The 13,883-nt window shown below is 34.7% G+C and overlaps 3 protein-coding genes and 1 long non-coding RNA gene across 4 annotated transcripts; 2 read left to right on the top strand and 2 right to left on the bottom strand.

The window, feature by feature from the left end:
* Positions 1 to 47: 47 nt before the first annotated feature.
* On the bottom strand, positions 48 to 982 carry LOC124453742. Its single transcript, XR_006951176.1, has 3 exons — positions 954 to 982; positions 282 to 506; positions 48 to 119 (listed from the first exon to the last, which is right to left on the bottom strand). It is a non-coding gene; the product is annotated as an uncharacterized LOC124453742 (long non-coding RNA).
* A 3,018-nt stretch (positions 983 to 4,000) lies between these two features.
* LOC124452893 lies at positions 4,001 to 5,017 on the bottom strand. Its single transcript, XM_047003524.1, has 3 exons — positions 4,924 to 5,017; positions 4,714 to 4,844; positions 4,001 to 4,364 (listed from the first exon to the last, which is right to left on the bottom strand). Exons 1-3 carry the CDS (start codon positions 4,996 to 4,998, stop codon positions 4,175 to 4,177), a joined length of 396 nt encoding a protein of 131 aa, XP_046859480.1. The 5' UTR covers positions 4,999 to 5,017; the 3' UTR covers positions 4,001 to 4,174.
* Positions 5,018 to 5,260: 243 nt separating this feature from the next.
* On the top strand, positions 5,261 to 6,905 carry LOC124452737 (thioredoxin-related transmembrane protein 1-like). Its single transcript, XM_047003333.1, has 8 exons — positions 5,261 to 5,440; positions 5,563 to 5,678; positions 5,766 to 5,811; positions 5,879 to 6,007; positions 6,080 to 6,125; positions 6,194 to 6,295; positions 6,487 to 6,672; positions 6,737 to 6,905. Exons 1-8 carry the CDS (start codon positions 5,280 to 5,282, stop codon positions 6,758 to 6,760), a joined length of 810 nt encoding a protein of 269 aa, XP_046859289.1. The 5' UTR covers positions 5,261 to 5,279; the 3' UTR covers positions 6,761 to 6,905.
* Positions 6,906 to 6,970: 65 nt separating this feature from the next.
* LOC124452736 lies at positions 6,971 to 13,670 on the top strand. The gene is made up of 19 exons (XM_047003332.1): positions 6,971 to 7,147; positions 7,234 to 7,296; positions 7,489 to 7,507; positions 8,187 to 8,209; positions 8,324 to 8,401; positions 8,581 to 9,039; positions 9,134 to 9,239; positions 9,323 to 9,392; positions 9,468 to 9,632; positions 9,738 to 9,878; positions 10,109 to 10,184; positions 10,258 to 10,317; positions 10,508 to 10,638; positions 10,775 to 10,860; positions 11,005 to 11,250; positions 11,451 to 11,617; positions 11,698 to 12,142; positions 12,316 to 12,497; positions 12,669 to 13,670. Exons 1-19 carry the CDS (start codon positions 7,046 to 7,048, stop codon positions 12,828 to 12,830), a joined length of 2,781 nt encoding a protein of 926 aa, XP_046859288.1. The 5' UTR covers positions 6,971 to 7,045; the 3' UTR covers positions 12,831 to 13,670.
* Positions 13,671 to 13,883: the final 213 nt, after the last annotated feature.

Here is a 13,883-nt window from a genome sequence, read left to right as displayed (position 1 = left end):
ATAGACATCCACATATTTAGGTGATTACCTACCCAGGACTTGTAGTAACTCTCGATTTTGCTGAAACATTGTAAAGACCAGACCAAATTGCAATAGCCATAATCACAGCTTCGAACGCACTAAAGGAAATTGGGAAAAAAACATAGGAAAGATAAACCAAAAACTGACATGAAAACATTCATATTTCCCAAACACATTTTTAGAAAATTTACTATGTTACCACTGTCAGTCTGTAGCGAAACGTTGTCTCCGAAACGTAAATGAAAATTCAAGTTCTTTACCTGGGGTGCAAGACCAAGACCAAGTCTCTTTTTGTATTGAAGAGGTGTACCGTCGTTAAACCAGTATTCCCCCTTTTGTACCATATTTAAGAAAACCGCGTTTTTTGATGCTTTCAGCTGTACGTGCCCAAACAACATCGTCATCGAATCCGACGCGTTCAAAGTGAAAAATCTGGACAGGACCATCGAAGCTTGCCGCTCTGGAGGAACCAGAGTAAAAGGCGTCTAAAAACAACAATAATGACAACGTTTAGTTTCACTATAGTGCAAAAGCTGAAGGGAAATTCTCCCGTTAATTTGTGACATTCACACTGTCGGTTTGTTTCAATATTCATATCACACAAAGCATAAAATAATTATTGTCCTTAGGGTAACCTTATCTGAAAAAATACGTTGTTTTCAGTTATTATAAATACTTCAGAGATACAAAGGCAGATGTTCTATGTCACATAAAATGCAACCCATAAAAACGGATGTTTGCAAAGTCCTTTTTACATGTGCCATACTCCGGGAACTTTGACATTGTAAAAATATAAAAAATACTTGAAATACCACATTCAATAATTCTAATTTAAACCCATATTGATACAATAAGATATAATAACACCCGCAGGCTATATTTTAGAAAACTACAAGTAATAATCGGACAAAAAGCATTATATATATCATTACATTTTCTCCATAGAGCTGCCATGGTAAAATTGTTTCTTTTGTGAGCCAATACGCCTCTACAAAACGAGAAGAAATGACATTACACTGTGCTAGCACTCTGACAAGAAACAGAAAATGATGAGTGATGTTACAATAGGTATAAATTATGGCACTATCTTGAAGATATGACGACACGTTGGCAATAATTATTTCACCTTTCTTATTCTCCACTGGTTTTTGCAAGCCCTCATTTTCGCCATCTAAATGAACAGAATTAAACATTGAACACTTCACCAAAAAATATTACAAATGAAAAGGTTTTTCATTTGAACAGTTACCGTAACTACATCCAAAAACTTCAACAGTCGCCCCGGGTCCTTCTCCGTAGGCCAATCGATAGGACATGGGAATAATTCGAATACCGCGGGCAATTATCCGTGGTTCAAATTTCGTATATCCTGCATAGGCCATGCCATCTTTACGAGTAGTTTCCAGAATATGAAGTTGCTAATGACAATTGTATAAAAGTTACGAGATGAACTATCACAGGAAATAGAGAAGTGTTTTAATTGCATAGGACAATAGTGAAACAGTGTTCGGACACAAATGAATTGATAATAAGAACTGCATCGCAAAAGTAAGAAATAGATCTAATATAGCGCTTGCAAACCGAACGATAAAAAAGCATTTACTGAGAGATGAAAACACGTGAAAATTTGAGATTGGAAGATTTTCAGAAACTTGTATTTGTATTCATGACGGGTGAGAAGACATACAAACGTATTGATTTATACTAAAAATAATAATAATTTTACACTTACAATGACTGAACCTTTGTGATCCTTATAGCGAGACCATTCCACATAGTCAGAAGTAAAATTGACAGCCCACCGAAGGGTGGCAAGAAACCACGAGGATCCAGTGCGAATTATGGTCCTTTCAGTTGCATCAGTTCCGCCAGTCATGGTCATACCATCAACAATTGTCATGCCAACTAGAAACATAATTATACTACGTGTGAACCAACATAGTTTATAGACTGAAACAGACAGGTTTTTTAGCGTGCGTTCTTTTATAAGATTGCAAAGTATCGACCAAACGTCGTTTTTCCTCGGAACTAATAATGTTAAAGGAAAGCTCTTTGACCAGTGGTTTCTCTACGATAAATATGTTCAACATGCAAAATCTACTTTCAGAATGTATTTTGGTAAAATTTTGGCTCTAAAATATTCTATAGTTATCTCCAACCAACAGCGTTGTCCCATTTCACCACTTCGCAGGGCTGGAAAATTTCCTGCTGGGCTAAGATTAATAAAACTAATAACATTAAATTACAGCACTAAATACAGGAACGGATTTACAATAGTCCTGTGGAAAGGGGGAGAGTACTCTAATCTGGATTAGTCATCTAACGATGACAAAGAAGGCAAATGAACTCAAGAAAACCTCCTTTACAACAACGCAAAAGGCACTTACCAAATTTAATGTCGATGTAGGTGTTATAATAGCGAAAATCTGTGCGCTGTCGGTTCGTCATTCTTGTATAGACATAAACATAGTTCCTGTCAATATAAGCCGGTTGGTATGAGTACAATTTGGTGTCGTAAAACTTGTAGTAGCGGCTCACAGCCAATGTCGTATCTTCTTGTGTTTTTCTTATACCGGCCAATGACTTCTCCGCTGTCGCTTTTAACATGAAAAAACTCAAGCCAAGAGAGTTCCGGCACGCTGTAATACAGAAGAAAAAATCCAAGCAAAAACATGCAACTATTCTTTAAATGTAGTTTATATATATATATAAACTTAAGCAAGTTTCATAGCTACTTTAAGAGAAACAGCTCCATGTTTTTTGTTGTTGAACCGTAATGAAATTGTTAACTTTCTTTCCGCCAATGAAAATGTTTTCGAAAGAAAAACTTACCATATGTGTCATCAACAAATGTGGGAATCCTTTTGGGATATTTCTTAAACGATATTGGATATCTTTTCTTCAATTCCTCCGTTACAAATTTTTTCACCGACTTTTTAACCAAATACGGATGATCCTCAAACAAACCGCGTCCACTGACATCTACTAAATCAACAAAACTAAACAAGACACAAAGAACAAACAAAATTTTCATTTTCTCATCAAGTCACATTCCCATGTTTCTTCACTCTATCATTTTCCTTGTGACGTCATAGACAAGTTGATTAACAACAGCAATGCGGTTAACGCACGCGCAAAAGGAAGCAGACTGTCCCTGGTGGTCCCTTGGCCAACAGACTCGTGTCGTTTATGGCCAGAGTGGTGTGGCATGCAACCATATTTGATAATTTGATTTACCTTTGGTAAATTTTGACGATTTTCTAGTAAAAGTTTTTGGTTAAACTCTGGAATACATCAAATGCAAATGAGTAAAAATACGTATTTTTAACACTACTTGAACACCAAAGACTTCATAAAAAGAGCCATAACACGCATTACACTGAGTAATAAAATTACAGGCTTTGAAATAGTGATCAAAGCATTCCCCCTCCCCAACGTTTTCGGTACATGTATCATGTTCATTGCGAGCCATTTTAGTTTCTCATGTACTGGAAAAGATTGATGTATTTATATTATTAATGGAATATGTATATCAAGTCTGCCTACCATATCTGTAAACCTGTCATAGTTATTTTGTTTTTTCTGCATTGTTTCTTGTTTTTTTGAGCCTTAAAATTCTGCCTCAAGATGGCGTGGTTTTTAAATTGTATATTTATAAGAATACTTTTGAATGCTTCCAACGAAAGCATTTGTTTTGTAAAACAACTAAGATATATGTAGATATTAGCAGTGGCGTAGCCAGCGCACAAGTCTCTTCATGCTATGTAAGTTTTTTGGCCTTCACTCAACGTAAAACAATAAATTTCTAATGAAATGAATAATGTTAACGTTGAAAAATTGACATGGCATGACCAAATTTGCAAGCTGGCTACATCACTGCATGCCTGCACCTAAAAAACATGTTGCAATAAAATAATTTAACACTACCATTTAAGGTCAATAACAAACTTCTAACTTTGCAAACATGATCAAAACAAAATTTTCAATTTCTAAAATTTTTTTACCACCAGTAATGAACCACATGACATAAATAGTTAATCAAAAACTATGTAAGCACAGATCCATGCATTTTGATTAAAAATTACATCAAATTGCTACACCTGTAGCTCATAAAATATCCAATATAAAACACAACTGTGCGACTCATCTAGATCTATGGATCGTCGTTCAATCGTCCAGCAAGATATATACGTTTCTTCCTATTTGTTGAGTCTTCATCACCTTCGGTAGAAAGCTCATCAAGAGCTGAACACAAAGTTATAAGTAATGATGTGTTTCCTGAAGCCAACACATTGCTGATGGGGGTGGACGAACGAGTTATACTTTCAACGATAGACTTGTCACTATAAAATTTATGATTTTATCAACATTACACTGTGTAAGAATTGGATGTGATTTTTCACACTGAAGTCTAATTTCAACCTCTATTAAACACAACACTTCTCCCTTTCCAGTGGCTCCATCAAGAATATACATATATGATAGTGGCCAGCTAATTTATGTTAAAACTAGAAGCAATCAAACATTTGAGCAGCCGTTCCCCTGACCAGACCCCTACCTCTTTCTTTATCATGATAATTAAATTAATAATCTAGCCTGACTGTTGACTGTTGAATGATAGTCTTTGTGGCAGGGTATTCTATAATGGTGTCAAATAAGCAGAATAAAATTTAGCTAGGCCAATGCACCTACCAGTTGAATCTTTTATTAACAGCGAGAAAGACTCGTCTTGACTTGCTGGAGATGCTCAAGGGGGACAGAGATCCACTAGAACTGGTTGAACCTTTTAATACTTGTATCAATCGCGATTCACATTTCACTGACTAAAAACCATTAAAAACAAGTTATACGCATTGAAGATATGAAAGAAATATCATACAATAAATTTGATATCTTACGTACGTTTTCAGAAGGTTTGAAATTGAAAATTTTTAGTGCATTTCTTGCACAGACACGTGCAGCACGAGAAGAGGCCATATTGAATTCTTTTTGGTCTTCCACTTTATTAAATATTCAGCAATAAGAATTTAGGAAAAATATGGTTGGAGAAATGTATTATTTTATTATGTGCATATGTAAAATATTCCTGTTTTGTGGTGTTATGTTTAAAAAATGCTCGTATTACTTTTGCAAAGGAACTAACCAGTATAAACATATTTATAATTTAAGGTTGTAATGAAGTATAACATTTCCAATTGAAATTTTATATTTTGTGAGCTTTTTCAAAATGGAAACACGTTAAACTTTTACAAAGAAACATGGAGGTCACGGACAGAAATCTTCTTCCATCAAAAGTTGTAGCGTCTTGTTTAGTTTATATTTTATTTATTTTTAACACTATTTCTGTGCAAGGAGAGAGTGAAATTCTAACCGAAGAGAACTGGGATGTTGTGTTAAATGGTCAATGGATGATAAAATTGTAATGACCTCAAACAAAACCCTTGTATTTTCATTTTCCTACTGTGTTGTACTCAATATTTCCCCTTTTTATTAAGGTACAATGCAGTTGATTTTTTTTTGACTCTATGTAAATGTTTTTAGCTATGCACCGTGGTGTCCTGCGTGTAGGAACCTTAGGCCAACATGGGAAAAATTTGCTGTAAAAGCTGAGTCTCTTGGTGTACGTGTTGCGGAAATCGATGTTACAAAAAATCCAGGTGAAGATGATAGAAGAGGGAGTTATGTATGAGCTAAAAATAGTGGTTATTGGTGATGGATAATTTTACTCACAATTTCCTTTAAAGGTCTAAGTGGGCGATTTGGTGTTGTCTCTTTACCAACTATTTATCAGTAAGCTCAGTAATGTTTTTATAAATATGTAAAAAGAATAGTAGTAAAATAAAAATGATAACTTTAGTGCCATCCAAGGTAAATTTCGTGTCTACAAGGAAAAAAGAAAATTGGATGAATTAGTTGATTTTGTAACTTTAAAGAAGTGGGAGACAGTTGAGCCTGTTCCTTCGTGGAAATCACCAGGTTCTATTTTGTAAGTTGTTGAATCCTTCTGGCCATTTCATTGCATTTTGGTTGATTAAATGATTCATTGTCCATTTAACAGGATGGGATCTTTTGGAATGGTCTTTAGAGCTTCAATAGTTTTTAGGGTAATGATTTTGATGTCCAATCTTAATCGCTGGACGAAACATAGTTCTTAGTTTGGGTTTCTGCCTAGGATATCCATATAGCTTTAACAGAAGGTTATGGTCTTCCAGCATGGGCTTCTTTTGTCATATTCGGAGTAGTGACAATTATAATTGGATTGCTATTTGGAATGGTATGTGTTATGGTTTGAACCACATGATATCACATAACTATGCATATATAAATTGTTATGCAAATAACATTATGCAAATGTGCATTTCTATGCAATTTTGCATTACTAAGCAAATAAGACATTTCTTACATATGCATATTTTGTATAAATTGTTTTAACCATTGTTAAACACAATTGTTAATGTGACTTAGATCCTTGTGTTTATATCTGATTATCTGTTTGGTGGTATATCAAGACCCCCGTCACAACCTGTTAAAGAGATAAGCGACTCCAAAGTTAAAGATGAAGCTAGTGATGATGATATGAAATCTACTTCTCCAGATGATGACAAAGAAAATGCAAATGATGAGAGTGGCAACATTCGTAAAAGACCGAAGGTTTTTTTCCTGTTAGTTGATAATCACTGGCGTATTATCTTCAAACAACTTTTTTATTTTTTAGAAACTTAAAGCAACCATGGATTGAAGTTGTCTGCATTCTTAGTAAAAGTTAAATCTTAGGAAACGTTTTATAATTGAACTTCAGTTAGTGAGCTGTTGTTTAACGCTAATCGTGACTTGTGTCATATTTTTTTTGGTTGTGTATCAATAAAAAAGTTATTTGATTCGTATCTACATTTTCTTGGTTGGGGATCTACGATAGCGCATGCGCATTACGTAATACATGAACGCAACAGAAATTGCTAGAAATATCGACAAAGAAAGATCAACAACGCTTCGCTTTATATAAAAACCTGGAAACGATTTTGCGATGTCTGAGTTGGAACTTCTAACTATAAAAGCAAAATATAAAGGAGTCATTCGGCGCCTAAAGATTAAAAAGAACATTTCATACGAATGCTTACATAAGCAGGTAAATTTTGCGATTCGGTCATGTTCCGTTTATATCAACATTGTGTTTTGAATTTTGCATTAGGGGAATTTTTATGTTTTTCATAGTTGAGAAATAGTTTTGGAATAAACAACTGCCAACTTCAGTACAATGATGAAGAAGGGGATTCGGTAAGATAGCCTGTTATTTTAAATATGAAGACTATTTGATCCGTCATTGTAATATTTTCGCGGCGTAACGATGAAATTTTATTTTGGTCATATGATAAGACATTAAATGATATTTCATTATTAGTTTGTAATTTTGTATATAACGATTTCCCAATTTCCTGCTTTCATCAAATGTTTGAATTTTTCTTATAGATTGAACTGGGATCTGAAGGTATGTAAAAATAAAAAAATACATTCTTTTAAACACCCTATTGATAACCTTGTAAATTGATAACCGTGTAAAAATCTTAGAAAATTTCAAATAAGGTTTTTTTCGAAAGTTTATTTATTAAGTCAATTATTCACCATTGTTTTTGTCGTGCTCTTTTCCCAGTTTTATGAGTTATATTTTGTTACCTAAATTACATGTTTATTTTGTGATTTATAATATAAACTAGAGAAGCTTGGTACGGTAAAGACAACGACACAATAAACAGACATATCGACATACCCATCATATACTCACAACTTAAGAAAAAGGACAAAAAAACTACAAAAAACACCAAAACTAAAACACTACACTCTAATATTATTAACACCAATCATATTCACAATACACCAAAACCCATGGCAATGCATTTCACCCCATCCAATCACATTAATCCACCCATTAGTCCAATTAGACGCTCTAAACGTCTCCAAGCTAAAAGCACGTGTAAATAAATAATATCCTCATTCTGATGAAGGCTTGAAGCAACGAGTCGAAAGCTCAATAAAAATCATTTAAAATCAGCAGAAACTTTTATCTTTTATGTATTAAATGCCTGGATTACCAATTTTCAAACTTATGATATAAACTACATAACTTGCTGAAAATTTATCTGACACCAAAATTTTATTTGCTTTTTTAGAAGAGCTGCGAGAGGCTTTCAAAGTAAGAGTGCATTTTCTCTTTAGATCAAATCTTTGTAAAGAAAACCTTATTTACTTTCAGATCGATATTGCTTTTGTCTTTTATATGTGTTCATGCATAAAATTGTTGCTTTAGGTTGCCAAAAAGAATCCTCCTCTCAAAATCAAACTAATTTCTGATGAGAAACCCATCATGACTGATTTGGTTCAAGAGGTAAAGTATTTAGTGAAAAGAAGGGCACTCCTTGACACATTTTCTTTTCCTTTCTAAAAAACTTTCAGATAAACATTTACATGTTTTGTCGGATTCATTAAATATAAACACAGTTTTACGAAGACAGACTGTTGCTAAGCCTTATGTCTTTTATTGTTTCTTTTGCCCATTTTGTGTAGCCAAACAAAGTTGTTCCACCAACTACTGCGAAAGAGCCATTGTTTAAAATTGAGCAAGATATAAACATGACATCATCATCTGAGTCATTGTTTAATGTACAACAAATCTCAAATGAAAAATCATTGCAGAAGCGCAAGCAAAACTCCAAACCAATTGGATTTTATAGCTCCTTGTGTCGTGACATGGGTGACTTGGAGATTTCATCAAGTGGAAGCAAGGATGAGGATTCAAGAAGTGAAGTTAGCTCAAAGAAGGATAAGAAACGAGCAAAGAAGGAAAATTCATTGAGAGGAAGCAAATATTATAAGGCTTTGGCAGAGGATATCATAGCATCTCAAATTGAAAGCTCCAAGGAAGATGAAACAAGTTTATCCAATGTAACTCCTTCATCTGATATGGATATGAGTGGCAATGAAGAACAACCACCACCAAAGTGGTTTACTAAAGCTTTCAACCAGGTTATTGTTGTATATTGTAACATTATATCTTCACAACGAATATGAAGTATCATATTTCTTCTTTTGTCTAACTTATCAAACTGTTTAATGGCAGATGTGTAATTCAATGTTATCAAAAGTTGTGGATGAATTGAACAATGCAAAGATGACAACATCCACTGAAATCCCTACATCAAAGCCAGCATTAAAAACACAAAGTGGTGAGTAGTAAGTCTAGTCAATTTACCACTTGATGATATCACATTAGTTGAACAACTCATCTCATACGAATATTTTGTTTCAGATGTAGTTCACGAGGGTATCAAGTGTAATAGTTGTCAACAAACAATAATAGGCATACGTTACAAATGCGGGTATGAGAAATTTTTATTGAGCATAAACAAAAAAAATTTTTGATCATGCTTGATATTTGTGTGGTTCTTCTGTAGAAATTGCCCAGATTTTGATCTGTGTGAGGACTGCGAGGCAATAGAGGGCATCCACAATCCCTCCCACGTCTTCCTGAAACTACGTAATCCTGGCGTGAGCATTGGACAAAAACATGGCGTCATGATTCCATTGCTCAAGAATCTTTTATACAAAGATAGCAAATTGTAAGTTGTGCCCGTTTAGCTAAACCTTGAAATCTGGAGATAATGCGTTTCGTGGTGAAGATTGCGAACATTTTGTTTGACGTGTATCGATGATTTTGTTCACAGTGCTGCAGAAGATAAGCAAATCAGGGAATTGCGTAGGACGTTGAAGCAAAAGATGGCGGTAAAGAAACGTGAAGAGCAAGTTGCCAAGAAGAAATCCACCGATAAGGCAATGAAAAAACATGCGGGAAAAGTCCTCGCTGGGTGAGTGTGGATTGTTTGAAACTTTGAATACGTATAAATGAAGATGGCTGAAATACTTCTTCACTGTTCATTTCACATTATTTTCAACTTATTTTTTCCCCTTCCCAAGTTGGGAACGTTTATAATTTGTAACGCCAGAAATAGTGGACTTCGAGTTTCAACACCTTATGAACAATGGACGTTGTTTGTCACGCTTACATTTCCCCTTTCTCCTTCCTCTTTGTTTGCAGTCAAAGATTCTTTGGGTTAAGAGTTATTGACGATGGAGATTATCCAGCCCGTACTGAAATCTTGCCAAGAAATCAGGTGCAAACAGTAGCAAATGAACATTGACTGTGGAGATGTTTTATGAACAGCATTTTTTAATATCTGCATATAGTTCACGAAAAGTTGGCTTGTTATCAATTCAGGAAAAATGGCATGGGACGAAGACACCAAGGTTTTCATCAGAAAACGTCCTTATCTTATCTTATCTTATCTTATCTTATCTTATCTTATCTTATCTTATCTTATCTTATCATCCTTAGTCTTACGTTTTGATTTCATGAGCAATCAGGATTTTCGTTGTGTTTCCGTCCATGTTATCGATTATCATTATCGGCAAAGTTTTTTTTTTCTTGTTCTTCTAGTTGATATTTGTGTCTGGTTCTTTGAAATGTTTGGCATTTAACGAGACGAGCCTTCCTCGCCTACAACCAGGAGAGCAAGGAACAGCAACTGTACCGTTTGTTGCACCTGTTGAACTAGGTGAATACACGAGGTATAAAGCGATCTATGTTATTTACTTAGCTACATATGCATAGCTCCACTTTTACGACTACACAACGTCATTTCCATGAAATGAGATATATGAAAATTTCATGAATTTTTTTCTGATTTGTTTTTTTCATCGAAAGCGTGTGGCGTGCGGTGTATAAAGGGTCACATTTTGGCAACAAGCTATTTTGCAAAATCCGCGTTGTCCCAGAACCAGAGAAATCAGGTTTGTTGACGGTTTTTTTATCAAAAAAGTGTTTAATGGTATGATAGTGTGTAGTCTTGATGAATAATGTAGAGACAATGAACATAAACAACTTGTTTACCTTTACAAAAAAAAACCTATCTTAAACGTTGTTGAATTTTTCAGATGACGAAGAAGATGTTTTTGTTGACGCATGCAATACATCCATATTCCTTGACGACCCAAAAGATGACTTGAATCCCATGCCGGGAGTCGCGATAGACGAAATATTGACAGCAGATGCCCACGTCATCGAGAGTAGTTCCCAGGGTCCAACATTATCCAGCGATGCTGCGATTATCGAGAGTAATGATCTGGAATGGGATACATGTTTGATTAATGACCATGATCCTCCAGTTCTTGTGCAACAAGGTACCCATCGTTTGATATAACTTTCATTTCATTTTATGATTACCAAATACATTTTTATACGTATGGTATTGAATGGTCAACAGTAAATTTATAAGTGTAGTAATAAGTTTGTGATTGTTATAATGATTGTTACAATTTATGTTTCAATGCTCACGTGTCGCGATTAAATCAAACATACTTTATTCTTTTACTTTATCTAGACGATGGATTTGAAATCGAAGCGATAAGCGACGATGGTTCAGATGATTTCTGTGTGATACCACTGCCAGCATGTTTTAATCCAGATATTCCGCTCAGTACGGACGATCCTGAGTACAAGGCCCATCTTGATGCGGATGTTGAATATCATAAAGTATATGATCAAATTGTAAGCTTATGCGCATATGCGTTTCCTGACAATTTCAATATCGTGAATGTGATTGGAAACATTTTTTTCGTGGAATTTAGAATGTAAACATGGTCTCCGTGGATGATGTTGAAGATGAATCATTGGAGGAGCAAGCTGTTTTCATTTCTTCACAATATACATCGGCAGAAAGCAATAAACAACTGCCCCTACATATTTTCTCAAAACCGATAAATATTGAAGCAAAAAATGAAGAAACTTTACCGACTCCAACATTTGATCCGAGAACAGCAATCAGCAAACCCCATGCTCCCCAACCGCTTTCATTTGAACGAACTCCGATTATGTCGAGTTGGTTATCAGCTTCGCCCCCCGGTAGAGCAGTGCCTGTATTACAATATAGAAGTGGTCCATCCAACGTGTCCAGTAGTTCATCTCCTGATACCGAGAAGTTTCACACTCCACTTGGTAATGACTCGCAGCCAGTTCGAACTCAACCTCCTGACGTTAGTGGCGCGCCTCAACCATATCTGAAGGAGAAAACAGGTTAGAATTAGAATGTGAATGATGAATGACAGTCATTTTTGTGCACATTTTTACAACACTGGTTAAGTGAACGATAAGTTAAGTTTAGTTGATTTTAAGAGTGTGTGGTAATCATTGACTTTCTGTCGCTGACGTGGTCCATGAATTGTAAAATTGTTAAATTTTTACTACAGTGACAATTCAACCGCAACCCACGTCAAAAACCTCAACCTCTGATCAATCTGCGGCCAATCTCACGTCCACAGTCGGTGGTACAATCAAACGCGCCTTGGGGACGGTCACTAATACTGTTACGTCATTTATGACCGGTAAAGATGAGACCGCGTTAAATGGAGAAGTTTTGAACTCAGAAAAAGTATGTTCTTTACATGATAATAGTAATCGTAAGATGAATGTACATGAAATAAATATTACACCTACAACTAGACACATACATATAGACTCTGACAAACTTAATCTGTATATGTTACAGCTTCTTCGATTGAACTGATTATGATAATCTTCAAATATTAAATCGTTTTCATAGAGAGCAAAAGCGACAAGTAAAGGCCAATCGAGAAGTGAACATGAACTTCAAACTGCTATGAAACAGCTAGAGGAGATGGGATTCCATGATCACGAACGGAATAAAATTTTATTGAAGCAGTTCAATTTGGATGTTAGTATGGTTGTGACAAAACTTTTTTAAGACACCGATTTTGATCGGTCAATCCTTGGACTTTCGTGTCAATTAGAAATGAATCAAGACATGGAAGTTATTTAGAATGTACATGGACTATCACAGATGCAACGTTGTGTGTTTTTTTGATGTTCGTAAAGGTTTCAATGTTGAAAAGTGTATTGTGTTGGAGTAGCAAGGTCATATCGTGTCGGAGTTATAGTACACCTGTAATTATCTACCACAAAAAAATATTTTGAAATTCAGAACTTGAAGAAAAACGTTCAGGAGCAGCAAAATATCATTTTTATTGTAATATCATTATGAAATTCAATAAATTTATTGTGACAAACTCTATAAGGCTTCTACTTACAGTAACTATAATCATACTAGTACTCATACCATTGCTACTAGCATTACCGTTATATTAACATTAATACCATTTCAACTTAAGCAGAATGGTATATTAGAGTTTGTTACTCGAAAATTATTGAATTTAATCGAGCGTGCACAATGTAATTCCTACGTCTATATAATTATCTTAACTTACAATTTTCATATTTTTAAGTAAAACATTTTCGATGCTGAAATTATGTAGAAACTATAACTCAATTGGAGCTCGATCTTTACAAATGCTTACACGTGCATCGGTGAACGGTAGGCTTGTAAGTAATTATCAAGCTTTGGTGCTCATTGTTAAATACTTTAGACACAATTTTCTTTGATAATGTTTGACTTTTGTAACATCGCCATAATTTATCGTAATTATCAAGGGTAGTATAGAATCATGGTAAAAATAAAGCACAAATATTAATAATCAATAAGAAAAGAAAAGTCAGTTCAATAAAACGACAAATCTTTTTTTTGTGATTACGTTCGAAGTTTCTATATTACATGCAAGCAAAGAACAAAGTCTTTCGCAGAAACCACAAGTATTCAATCGCTAGGTAATCCAAAATTCCAGTTATTGCTTATTATTTTATCAACACATGGGTATTATGACTGTCACAGCAGGTGTTCATCAACAGTTTGTTCAACTCAGCAGTCGTAGTATGACATTATTGTCTGAGCTGACATGTTTAA

Source organism: Xenia sp. Carnegie-2017, unplaced genomic scaffold, assembly GCF_021976095.1.
Source record: "Xenia sp. Carnegie-2017 unplaced genomic scaffold, XeniaSp_v1 HiC_scaffold_25, whole genome shotgun sequence".
NCBI lineage: Eukaryota > Metazoa > Cnidaria > Anthozoa > Malacalcyonacea > Xeniidae > Xenia > Xenia sp. Carnegie-2017.
Note: the sequence above shows the minus strand (reverse complement) of the source record. Positions and strands in the feature narration are given on the sequence as shown.

Bases quoted from the DNA above. Each gene is read 5' to 3' on its own strand.
- LOC124452737 (XM_047003333.1), top strand. From the start codon at position 5,280: ATGGAGGTCACGGACAGAAATCTTCTTCCATCAAAAGTTGTAGCGTCT. The intron at 5,812-5,878 runs GTAAGCTCAGTA...TGATAACTTTAG, and splicing joins TCTTTACCAACTATTTATCA to TGCCATCCAAGGTAAATTTC. The intron at 6,673-6,736 runs GTTTTTTTCCTG...TTTATTTTTTAG, and splicing joins ACATTCGTAAAAGACCGAAG to AAACTTAAAGCAACCATGGA.
- LOC124452893 (XM_047003524.1), bottom strand. From the start codon at position 4,998: ATGGCCTCTTCTCGTGCTGCACGTGTCTGTGCAAGAAATGCACTAAAA. The intron at 4,845-4,923 runs GTACGTAAGATA...AATGGTTTTTAG, and splicing joins ATTTCAAACCTTCTGAAAAC to TCAGTGAAATGTGAATCGCG. The intron at 4,365-4,713 runs GTAGGTGCATTG...TAAATTTTATAG, and splicing joins GTTAATAAAAGATTCAACTG to TGACAAGTCTATCGTTGAAA.
- LOC124452736 (XM_047003332.1), top strand. From the start codon at position 7,046: ATGTCTGAGTTGGAACTTCTAACTATAAAAGCAAAATATAAAGGAGTC. The intron at 8,210-8,323 runs GTAAGAGTGCAT...TTGTTGCTTTAG, and splicing joins AGCTGCGAGAGGCTTTCAAA to GTTGCCAAAAAGAATCCTCC. The intron at 10,185-10,257 runs GTGCAAACAGTA...ATCTGCATATAG, and splicing joins AAATCTTGCCAAGAAATCAG to TTCACGAAAAGTTGGCTTGT.